General features: G+C 41.4%; 1 protein-coding gene across 1 annotated transcript in view; it reads right to left on the bottom strand.

The window, feature by feature from the left end:
• Positions 1 to 12,761, bottom strand: part of slc6a8 (solute carrier family 6 member 8) — a 42,610-nt gene that overhangs the window by 7,074 nt on the left and 22,775 nt on the right. The window contains exons 5-12 of the mRNA XM_084916097.1: positions 7,792 to 7,926; positions 7,208 to 7,311; positions 6,937 to 7,061; positions 2,857 to 2,969; positions 2,376 to 2,513; positions 2,063 to 2,165; positions 1,626 to 1,726; positions 1,092 to 1,262 (exon numbers count right to left, since the gene is read on the bottom strand). Coding sequence (XP_084772223.1) covers positions 1,092 to 1,262; positions 1,626 to 1,726; positions 2,063 to 2,165; positions 2,376 to 2,513; positions 2,857 to 2,969; positions 6,937 to 7,061; positions 7,208 to 7,311; positions 7,792 to 7,926 — 990 coding nt within the window. The remainder of the gene's footprint in view (positions 1 to 1,091; positions 1,263 to 1,625; positions 1,727 to 2,062; positions 2,166 to 2,375; positions 2,514 to 2,856; positions 2,970 to 6,936; positions 7,062 to 7,207; positions 7,312 to 7,791; positions 7,927 to 12,761) is intronic.

The raw sequence follows: 12,761 nt of genomic DNA, 5'->3' as shown, positions 1-12,761 counted from the left end.
GCAGTCTGTCACTAGGTTTCAAAGACGATACTGTTCCTAAAACATCCTTGTGATTGCTTTGATAACTAGCTGATGGCCATGGTCACCTAAAATTAGCATGGAAGATGACAACTTATCTGCAAATGCTCACTAGCTACTCGCTAAGTGGTCTGCTGACAATAAAAGCAATCGCAAGGAGAACTAGTGGCAGCCAGCACCTCAGGGGAGCAACCGGTAGTTTGGTGATTTTCTCCAACCAGTCCACCACCTAACCTTCTATGTGCCCCTCTGTTACACTCATAAGTCAAGTTAACCCATTTCAGCAGAGGTGTAGGTGCTAGCTAGAAAGCTCGATGTTTCCAGACTTTCTACAACAGCACCAGTCCAACCGTACTCGCTCTCCCCTCTCCATCGAACTTAACCTGTCACTTCCAGATCCTTGAGCTTATCATGATGCATGTTTATTGACTTATTTGTATTTAATACAGCGGCGTTAAAGTGAATTGTTCTACAAAACTGTAGCAGGTGATTAACTGTAAAATAAAAATTCTTAGCCAAAGTTGGTTCAACAAGCTTAAAAAAACCAGAAAGTTCAGAGAAGAAAAGTTAAATTAATTCATCTGTAATGTTGCATGTGTTTTATTATTCATTTAAGGTATATTTCCCAGAATTTAAAGGGTAACATGTGTCACCACGTGTGCTTATGTTACAACAACGACTCTATATAAAGTTGGGCAGCGTGATGTGATATCTTAGAAATGACCTCTGCTGTCACTCAATAGGAGTGTTTGCATTAGTTTAAGCCCAGTCACATGTTCTGCCGTTCATACCAAGCTACGAGCGCTGGGACATACAGTTACATAACACCTTATTTTAAACCAAATTTCAGGTAGACTGAGGTTTGCCTTTTACATTTTTACCTTATAAAATCTAAATGTAAACTTTTTGTGGTCTCGTGAGAGAAAAATGGCTAATTTTGGTATCTGGATAGTAACTACATCAGTTTTAGGTCAATTTAAAGTTGCATGTGCGATAAGTCTGTAACTATGCTTTTTAAATACATTCATAACCCTTTGTTTCAGCGTGCACGTCCAGTGTGAGCTGGTGCTTACCTCTTTGAAGGTTCCCTTGGCTCTAAAGAGTTTGTAGAGAAGGCTGACAGGAATGCACAGCATGGAGGACAGAGCCAGACACCAGCCGATCACCTCGCCCCACCATGGGTACACGTACACATTGTTGTAGGTCAGGGGCTTATAGTTCACCAGGTGGAACAGAAAGATACCCTACGGGAAGAAAGGGGAGATTAAAGAGGAAGATTGGCACATATTTGGCATCATTTACATGATTTGTGTTGTTGATACTGTGAGATTTCATTATGTTGTCACAGCAGAACTGATGAATAATGTTGGTCTATGCCTGTTAGTTTTAATATGATTCTGCTGTGTGCTCAAGAGACAGCAAAAGGTAATAATAAGTGTATAATCAATATAAATCTTTTCTGAATTTGTTCCTCTACAATAATCAAAAATGTACGTATGCGCTCTGCTCTTAATAAACTGGCATCAGTGCCTGATAGCCTGGAGGAAAACTGGTGTGTGTGGTTGTGGGTTTCTATTTCTGGATGGGATAGTGTTGTTCAGTCTTACTATGCAGACACATGGAGTTATAAAAGACCAGCACCACTTCATCCAGGGGAAGGGCCGGTAGCCGATCATACGAGCCACATCATCCATGAAGCGGTCAGCACCTGCAGTTCATTAATCAGCAAGTCAAAGACAGGAAGATGCTGCGGATTCTTCCCCACTCACGTCATAAAACACTAGAAATTCTCCATGATTGTATTCACACTATGACATAGCTTAATTGTCTTTTGTTGACATATTATTCTGTGATATTGTATTTTATATTAGCTTGTGACAAAAAACACGTTGACCTGTGACCTCTAATATCACATCATCTGAGATGATTTTCAGACCTATTTTGAGATGGGTTACCTCACTGACATACTTCACAATGGCTCTATTTATGATCACGTTGCTATGAAGCACTACACTGCCCGTGTGTGTTTGTGTTTATTACATACCGTAGACCCAGGCAACTACTATGCATTCCCAGAATGCTTGCCACAACAGAGTCATCCCACTGGCCGAATAGTAGTCAAACAATTGGAAGACGTACATCCCTCCCTGCAGAGGAACAGACGGCTCAGTGAACAGTGTCGATTTAGTAAACCAGTTCATCAACTGAAGTGTTTCTTGTTCTCTCATAAGCTCCTTCACACGTTATGCGTTTTTATTTTTGTTACTACGAGCTACTAAGAAAAGACAGTTTATTTAAAAATGGTATAAATCATCAAAAATTTAAATTTTTGAGGGAAAAGTCTTTGTTCATCCAACCTGTGTCACCATGGAGAGGTCAATAATGAAGCAGAGTAAACAGCATATCGCCACAGCGATCTCTCTTTTGTAGCGATGATAATGCTTTCCAGGAAACAGATCCAGAATCCCGGTAACAAAACCCTCCACCCCGACAAACTGCAGGGACAAACATGGAGAAAGATCATCAATCCATCTGGAAAACACAGTGTCTTCAGTGTCTCTTTGCTGAACAGAAGTGGAGGAATAAAGCTGAATACAAGTAAAATATTGAAAACCAGTTAAAATTTCTCTCCAATCATCTGTGGTGTCCCCCAAGGCTCTGCATTAGGACCACTGATCTATTAAACATTTACCAAAATCCTGCGCGAAATATCATAAATTCAGTTTATAACCACATGACACCCATGTTTATATATATTTATATTTCCGTGTTACTCCTGCAAACTTATTGAGAAAATGCACAGCTGATTAAAGGTATGATACAGAGTGTGTTGGTCACCTGACTGTCCAGTCCGAGCAGCAGCAGCATGAAGAAGAAGAGCGCCGCCCACAGCGGGGCCACCGGCATCAGACTGACTGCCTTCGGATACGCAATGAAGGCCAGACCTGGACCTGAAACGCACACAAACACAGACATCAGAGACTTCACAGGATTTTAATATGCCGCTCAAGGTTTGGCTCATACAGTATGTTTTTCCAACATGTGCACAGAAGATGTAACGTGTGCAGAATTTAAAGCTGCAGTGCCACCAGCTCATTTTCTGGCTCTACAGTATAAATATGAAAAGAAAAGAGTCATAAATATGAAATTGGTTGGCTAAGCGTTTGACCATGATGTCATTGTTATTATCCACAATCAAGGTTGACTTGACCATATCAAGTACTGTATCACATGAAAGGGCGCGGAGAGAGCTGTACAACACCCATTTTATTTTTTCAACACAACACTCTGCGATGTCACAATGAAGCAATAACAGGCTGACGTCATCATGCTGTAACAGAAACATCATAAAACATCCAGGTTTGAAAGTAGGTTGTTCTCATCTGCTCAGCTATAGTCAGCTTCACATTCCACAAAATAAATTTGCTGATATGCAGAAAGATTAAAAGGTGCAGTACAAATATTTACAGCAGGACAAATCACGGCTTGTTTCATCAGGCTGTGACGCGAGCACAGAAATATGCACTGGAGAGCTGTCGCATGCGAGGTGAAAGGCCTCGCTTAAATAATCCGACAGTTAATACTGCACACACACACACACACACGTACGCGCGCACACACACACACACACACACAAACAGTGATGCTAATACTTTAAACCAGTATAGACGTGTCAGATTGGATTCAGTAAATTGGATTTACTTTTGTTCTTTTTACAGCAAGATTAAATAAAAAGATTCCTGTCCACACACACACACACACACACACACACACACACACACACACCATTCCTGAGAGGTACACGAAAATATTTTCAGGCAGATGAAATGAGAACGTGATGAAGACTTTAGTAACTCATTAATGCACATTTCATTATAGCCACACATGAGAGGAACACAGCGATCCAGCTTCTGTTTTGTTTTGGTTTACTTATTTGTTTTACATTAAAGAATAACTTTATACGATTGATTGGTTTGAATGTTGTTCTACTGAATGTTATTTAATCTTTTACTTATAAAGCAGTTTTATTTCTGTATGACCGAGCTCCTTTCTGTTGTACAAGTTTCACCTTATTGAGCCTTTTTATTAAACGTTATTATATTTCTTTTATTGAGCTATTATAGCTTATTGAAGCTAGTTTCTTACAGGGTGTGTTGATTGATTTGGCATCCCAGTTTTTCTGATAAACAGTGCATGATCATTTGGGATAAAGTGTATATATAATCTTAACTTGTACTTTACCGTTAGAGCAACTAGATAAAATAAGATGCTTTTAATGCCACACCTTGGATGAGGCTTTGTTGTAGTGTTGTTGGTTTAACCTCTGAGGCTTGAACATTTATGAATGAGAAATTGAAATACAATAAAACTCATTTTGATTATTACCAGCCCAGATTTTAAAAAATCTCCATAATAATATCGATCACGCTGCTTTCACCTGACCAAAGTCATAAATAAGAGGGTCAATAACAACCATAAATCAGTGAGTCAGCAACACTGATGTTATTGAACCTTAAATGAACCTAAATATTCTCAACTGCTCATAAATCTGAACAACAGAAATGAAGCGGACTGAAAGCTTGAGCACCTCCAAGTCTCAGAGTATGATTGTCAGAAAAGGGTGGAGTTACTGCTCCAAGTGGAAGAGTTGAAATATCAAGGGCAGGCTGACACCGTGTCTATCATGGCTCGGGAACACTTCAGTATCCCTCCAGAAGAGCTGGAGATCTGGGCATCAGAAGATGGATGGATGGAAAAATGATCAGTTTTAGTTTAACAGTGTTACAGCTCAGCCTTGAGTTATTGCAGTTTTCAGAATTCTTGCTCTGACCTTGAGGTCGAGGTCACTAAGATTCGAATTCGTCAGATTTTTAGTAGATACACCTTTGGTATCAAATTGCATGAAACCTGCATTTGGCCCTTTATCATAAACTGTATATTTATCACAACCACGCCTCCACCAGGACTGTTGCTCTTTATCTGGGGGCTGAGGAGGCCAGGTGTAATCTCACCTGGCTGTAAACATTAGCTCTGTGGTTACATAAAGTCTTCATTAAGTTTAAATGAAAAGCTTTGATCCGAACAGCCGCTCAGAGCTGCAGCCTTCTGTGGACAAGCTAAATATAACGGTGTGTTTGTGATGCCACATCACGTGATGCTTAGCTATTAATACACACACTGCTGGCTGGAGTCTGACACACACACGCACACACACGCACACACGGGTTCATTCAGGTCTTCATTACAGTGAAGTGAATCCTTCTGTAATCATTATTTTTATAACCACCATTTGAAATCGTCGAGGCTACACAATTATCAGCTGACCTCATGTGACCTGACACTTTTTCCCCTTCCTGTTTTTCCTAGAATCTGGATTGTGATTGGCTCTTAAAACAAGGATTATCAAAACTGGAACATGCACCGCAGTGGATGGAAGCGCTGCTTCTATATGCATGTATAGCACATGCAAAAGTGTGAGACAGAGAGTAAAGATTTGGATGTTTTTTTGTATTTTTTTTTTTATATTTTATTTTTTAATAAGCAACCTATATGAACACAAATAAACCAAAATAAACAAATAATCAAAAATAAACAAACGGGTGTACCATCTAGTGTGTATATATACACACACACACACCCCCATATCCTTAGACATACATACACATACCTACATACATATGTATTCGCCTATGCCCTCATACATACTGACATATACATATATACACACACATAACAATTCAGAAATATGGCATACATAATTACAGAGATTCAAACAAGATCGGGTCTCCTTGACAAAATGCAATGTTTCCATTTAACCCAAATATCACTAAATATGTCATATTGGAGTCTATTAATGAAGGTAATTCTTTCCATTTTAAACATCCCATAAACAATCTCTTTTTTTTGTATTTTAATGCATTTAATGCATCGTTACAGTGAAACTCTCTTGGTCTCGTTTCTCCTCCTGAGAAGTGATACAGAGATGCTGCTCATCCTCCATCTTTACAACTAACAATCTGACTTCTAATACTTTCAGATTCACTGTGTTTCTCATTTATCTTGCTGTCACAGTTACCCTCGTTATGCTGGAAAACCAAAGCACAGTGGGGTGGCAGCAGCTCAGGTGGTAGAGCTGGTCACCTACTCACTGGAAGGTTGGTGGTTCGATCCCCGGCTCCTCCAGTCTACGTGCCAAATATCCTTGGGCAAGATACTAACCCCATGTTGCTGTCTGATGCGCTCCATCGGAGTGTGAATGTGAGTGAATGTCAGATAGAAGCACTAAAAAAAACCTTAGATAAAGTGCTTGTGTGATTGGGTGACTGCACGAGTTGTATAAAGCGCTTTGAGTGCTCAGTGAGTAGAAAAGCGCTATGTAAGAACCAGTCCAGTTACCATCTATATTTAAAGCTCAGTATGATGCATTTTTGTTAAACCAGCCTCAGAGGCTTTGGGGTCGAAATAGGAGAGCACCACCAACGACACCGTTTGTTTAGATGATCTGATCTGATTTTTTTATCTCATGTTTCGTGTATAATGTTACTATGTTCTATGTTTATATTGAACATGGTTCAAGGTTCAAATAGCCCTGTGCACTTATGTAAAAGTAATCCCCATGAGCTCAAAGCTCAGGCTTCAGCCTGCTCTTATTTCTTTCTGCGCAGCATGGACACCAGTACTCAGTGCTGCCCCTCTGTAGGCTTCTGGAAGTTTGCCAATCAGATGGATGTTAGCTTTTTGGGAGGAAAACCTCCCAGCGTTTATAGAGAGGAGCTAAAGCAGCAGATGAACTGAAGCTCTACTGATGGGCAGCGTATTAAAATAATCATTTACACTGTAAATCGTGTAAAATAGAGCCCAAGAATAAAAAAGTGCATTGGAGGAAATTATTAGAACAGGTCCGGTGTGAGTAAATACCTGATTCAGCAACCTGCGATATGTCGACTCCCTGCTCCGCAGCCATGAAGCCAAGAATAGAAAACACGACAAAGCCAGCGAAGAAGCTTGTCCCGCTGTTTATGAGCGCCAAGATGAAGGCATCTCTGTGAGGAAGAGGAGAGGAAACAAGGCGTTTAAGGTCACAATCAGGTTTAAGGTGGAGTAAATTTAAAGATTTACAGGGTTTAGATATGATGACTGAGGTTGAAGGAGTTGGTGAAGTGTGTGTGTGTGTGTGTGTGTGTCGTACTTGTAGCAGTCATTGTTAAAGCGGTTGTAGCTGCCTAAAGCGGTCAGAGCACCAAGGCCGATGGCGTAGGAGAAGAAGATCTGAGTGCCAGCATCTATCCACACCTGTGGAGTCACATGGGTTTGATGTTTGATGCAAACATTTAATGACAATAACTGATCAATAATTGATGACAAACGCTGCAGCATCTTGGATGCTCAAGCCATAAAAAACAACAGCCACCCCGACAGCCTAAAACTGGATTTAAACCTCCCACTCGTGCACTTTCAGGTGCTTCACCCACCCGAACAGACGTGCGAAGTAACGAAGTACAAATACTGCAGGTATCTGTACTTTATTTCTTTTTTTCGCCACTTTGTTACTTTTATGTTTTAACACAAATATCTCGGCTTTCTACTCCTTACATTAGGTTTAAAACTTCTACCTAAACAACCTAAAGACAATCCTGCTGGTGTATTCACCATGAACGCACATGACAAAAACTAAAATTCAAGACCCTTTAATATCAGAGGCCCAGTGATTCAAACTGCCCCATGCAATGACAAAGTCTGCCTGTAAGTGAGATTTCAGGATGATGAACTGACCTGAGCCTCCTCCAGTTTGGACCAGTTGGGTTTGATGTAGTACATGATGCCATCGTAGGCTCCGGGCAGGGTCACCCCTCTGACCAGCAGGATGATGAGGACCACGTAGGGAAAGGTGGCTGTGAAGTACACAATCTGAAACACAACCATACTATCATAAAACACACACACTTTTTTCACTGAATCCATCAGTCTGTCAAAGCTTCAACTAGAAACTCCAACAGTGAACTTTTGTGCGTTTGACGGTTTTATGTTTGCAGAATTGGAGTAACACAAATTCATTTACCTAATCAAAATCAGGTAAGTGAATTTGTGTTACATAAGGGGAATGAAGAAGAAGGGGTTATTTTTCCTGACCTAAAAATCTCCAGGGGGTTTCTGCCATTAAAAAAAACAAAAAAAAAAACAAACGCTCCATTCGTGAGAATCAGGTAACGAAAACAAATGAGAGGAAAGCAAAATGAACCTGATCTGAGACCTGCTGAGACAGAACACACACACGGAGGAATGCGGCATTTCAACACCACGGAGAGCGTCGGGTCCCAGTTAGGGTCGAGTGTCAGTGCAATCACAGCGGAGCACCTTCTCAGGTTGACGCACACTCAGTGTGAAGCTCAGGTCGTTCGGTTCAGTGTGTTAAGGAATCAGAAAAAACATTTCAGTCGTCTGTTTGAAGCTTTTCTCAAAGTGAGTCATATTTTTAAAGCTTGCACATGACCTTTTGATCTTCTACTTATTCAGCCATTTCTGGCATATTATTCTCATTTTCATTGCATTCGTTCATCACGGGGAGTTCTTTTAATCCTGATACTTTTATGTAAACTGATATAAATTGGATCTCACTGATAAATCAACAGATCTCTGTATATGCAGCATGATTAATGCCAGAATCTGTAGGCCGGTTTGCTAACGAGTCGTCTCACTTTGGGTCTTTTAAAGAAGCCTGTTCATCCGACAGTCACGTGACACTAAAGAGAGAAATCTCTGGATGTAAGGACAAGGGTGTAACAGAAACATGTTCATAGTAACAAAGACAAAACATGCATGTAGCCACCGCGCCATCACCCAGGGGTCTGTTTGTGGCTCCACATATCCAAGACTCCACTTCAGCTTTAATCCCACTGCGATCTTATTTTCTGGGGCCGAAGGTGACTGTGGGCATTTCTCACTATCAAATACTCCGAAGTCACACTTCAGTCAAGTACATAATCATGTCAGAACTCGTCTCTACTGTCTCCTGTTTACTTTACTGTAAACAAGATTAATATCTACAATGAAAAAGTCGAACATTATGCACAATTAAATGTGGGTTTGTAAAAATAATTCAAACTAATGTTTCTTTTAAGAGCAGACATCTTGCCTTTGTGACTGGATTGGCTGTCTGTCTCTCTCTCTTTTCTCTCTGTGTGTCTCAGGCTGTCTCGCCCTGCTCTGACCTGATGCTCAGCTTTCAGCCTCCTGCTGAAGACAAACAGCAGATAATGTTTCTGGTGGTACTGAGAGCCCTGTGAACGCGGCTTGACTTGCCATGAGACTAAAAACACAAACACACACAGACTCTTACATAAGAGATACCGTATGTGTGTAAACTACCCCATGAATGGAGCTCTGACGTTTAGGTCACACCGTGTGAACCTGTGTCCCAAAACTAACATGTCAGGATTTGGTTTTGAGTGTTTTTCACATTTAAGGGACCAAAACAAACTTTCCTCTCTTCACCGTGTAAGAAATGAACTGTCACATCCTGGTTGCAGAGTGACCAAACAATAAGACTCAGAGTACAAGCGTGAAAACAGCTTCCTCTGGAAAGCATCAGCGCTCTTACTTCTTCATGTATCTCCTTGCTAGCAGACATCCCAGGCTCTAGTTCTGCAGGCAGCTCTTTAGTGTATTTACCCCCCATCATAACTGAATCAGCACTATCACCAGTGCTGGCAGCTGCCTACCTCAACATAGAGAAAACGTTAACTTTGGACCCACCTGCTCTTCTTTCCTCAGATTTTTACTCACATCACATGGTCTACGGTTGCTACGTCACTACTACTCTCATCCTGTGTGGATGATCTTTCATTCGTGAGGTGCTCAAAGTAGAGCCGCTGCTAGTTTGGGAACCCCACCCTAAAGAGTTGGAGGAGGTCTGGGCATCTCTGCAACCTGACCCGGATCACGGCAGAACATTTCTATCTATAATTAAATAAAAACCAACAGGAAGTTCCTGCAGAGTCCAGCCTGCGGACTTAAAAGCCCTTTCACTGAACATCTTCTACATTCACTTCATCAAACTGCTGTAAAGACACAGCTGACCCAGATAATATGAGGACACGGGGTTCACGAATGCAACACAGAAAGAAGCCGCTGGATTCGTCTCTATTCAGGTGAGCGCAGAGGTTTCTACTGCACATGCTCAGTCTGATAAGTGAAGCTGTTTTTGATTGGGTCATTTTGGCAACACCCTAAACTGAAGCAGTGAAAACAAGAAAAAAAAGAGAAGAAAAAGCCATTTATGTGATCCTGGGAACGTGTGTGTCGAGGGTGTGCGAGTGTGTGTTTACAGATGTGTGTCAGAGGTTAATGCGGTTTATGTGCTCTAGTTTTGCAGCAGCTTAGTGTGACTTCCTTTTCAAAATGGAGTAATAACAAAACTGATGTGTGTTTGCTTGTCATGACGACCTTTAACTCGACAGCAACACTGTGTTCCAGCTTTTCAGAAACACTCCTACACTGTTAGATGCTCTTCCCATTAATCACGCTTTTAACACCACCTAACAGCAGCTGGTTAGTTTTCAAAGAGCATGATTCACTTCCCTTTGTTCTCTGGGTCAAAAAGTCTGCGAGCACGTAAAAGGTCTGTCACATTTTTATGTAACCACGGAAATAAATGAAAATATCCAGAAACAAAAGAAGTCCTGATCTCTGTTTGCAGGTAATCAATGAAATAAGTCTGAGCCCTTCCACTGAAGCAGCGCCCAGATAACACCCGTGCCCTGCGTTTAAAGCAGAACTAAGAGAAAGTGTCACAAGTCTGACTGTTATTCAGAGAAAAGAGGAACTTTTCTTGTTGGACTGAAAGTTAGTAAAAGTGCGGTGCACAAAGTTCTCAAACCCTGGATCCAAAGCAGAGCTGTAACACAACTAAAAGCTTCGGAGAACTGCGGAAAAACCAAAGCGTGCTGGCTCGTTTGGGCTTTCCTGCACACCTGAACTCTAAAAACACTCCTGACATCACAAGAAGCTCCTTGGAGCCAGATACTGTGTATAAGGGGGGGACATAGCCACTGTGACGCCACCCATTGGTTCTGGATTCTGCATTTGAACTGCAAGCACAGATGTTTTTGCTGCACAGCCAGCCAAGAGATGATTCCATTAAAAATGCTTCAAAAGGCTCCAACAGCACAAACACAGCGGAAAAGCCAGGAGGTGGAGATGGATCATATCAGATGCCAGCTTCCTGTTTTTAGCACATCAGACACACTTTACCTCTAAATCACAACACAGTCCAAATGAATCAGCTGTAGAATATCACCTGCGGTTTTCTGCGCTTGCAGAAATAGTTTTATTTTGCTGTCAGATCGTGTAAGGACAACATGATTAGATCTGGTACTGTTCGTGCAGCTCTAATACTGCTGACATTAAAGGAAAAAGTGGGTGGAGCAAACAGCAGGATATCCTGAAATTCTTCCAGATCTGTCAAACACTTAACGGTCAGCTGGCGTTTTCAGCAGGAAGTAAATATTTTGGGATTAAAGCGAAACAAATAGAAAACAGCAGAATTTTCAGTGTTGATCTCAGACTTTTTAACACCATGAAGTTTTATTTTAAAACATACAAAGAAAATATTAAAAACCTTTTAAGGTTCTATTTGTGGGTTCCAGTTAAATCCATCCTGTATCCTGATGGGTTTTTTTTTGTTATTTGTCCTGTTAACATCAGACATCAAGAAATTCACAATTTTACTGTAAGAGATTAACAAAAAACAGCATTTGCATATCTTCTGTAAGACTTTAAGTTCTTCCTTTAACTTATGTGCATTAAAAATCAGATCCTTGGTGCTCAAAATAAATTTTGGATGGTTTGTTATGTACTCTAAGTTATCAGCTCCTTGAATACCTCTTATCTGCCGTCCCATAGAGAGAAGACACTTGGTGTACCTGTGCTTGTACTTCAAAAAGTGTCCTATCATCCTTTCCAATTAATGATAAATGGAGAGCAGTTCAGATAATGGTGAGAATCTGAAGAGGTTATGTGCTCAAGTGCATATAAAATCTACTTGAAGTCGTCACTATCATGACCTTGAAGCTGGTGCTTGGGAATACGTTGTCATTGCTGTAAAAGGGCCCAATTTAACCCAAACCAAATACAGTAACCAGGCAACCAAAGATGCCACCTGGGTAAAAGTCACCGAATCTATGTCACCTTTCCTGCCTACCTGGAGAGACGTTTGTTCATCTTTCAAAGGAGAAACAATCATTTTTCATTCCCATTATTCCCGTTTAGTTTACCATCAGGTCCACCAGACACCACAGATCCGCTGCAGTTCGCCTACCGATCCAACAGATCCACAGAGGATGCCATCGCCCACGTCCTGCACACCACCCTCAGCCACGTGGACAAGAAACAGGGTAACTATGTGCGAATGCTGTTTGTTGATTACAGTTCAGCGTTTAACACAATAGTGCCCTGCAGACTGTTCACAAAGCTCAGGGATCTGGGACTTAACAGCCGTCTATGTGCATGGGTGTTGGACTTCCTCACTGGCAGAACTCAGGTGGTGAGGATGGGTAGATGCATCTCTAACAGCATCACCATCAACACAGGAGCACCTCAGGGATGTGTCCTCTCGCCACTGCTCTACTCCCTCTACACTTCAGACTGTGTGGCCACCCATGGCTCCAACACCATTGTGAAGTTTGCTGACGACACAGTGGTGTTGGGTGCCATCTCCAACAACGATGAGGCGGCCTACGTGGATG

This window comes from Perissodus microlepis, chromosome 20 (assembly GCF_051167445.1).
Source record: "Perissodus microlepis isolate ML-2025 ecotype Zambia chromosome 20, ASM5116744v1, whole genome shotgun sequence".
Taxonomy (NCBI): domain Eukaryota; kingdom Metazoa; phylum Chordata; class Actinopteri; order Cichliformes; family Cichlidae; genus Perissodus; species Perissodus microlepis.
Note: the sequence above shows the minus strand (reverse complement) of the source record. Positions and strands in the feature narration are given on the sequence as shown.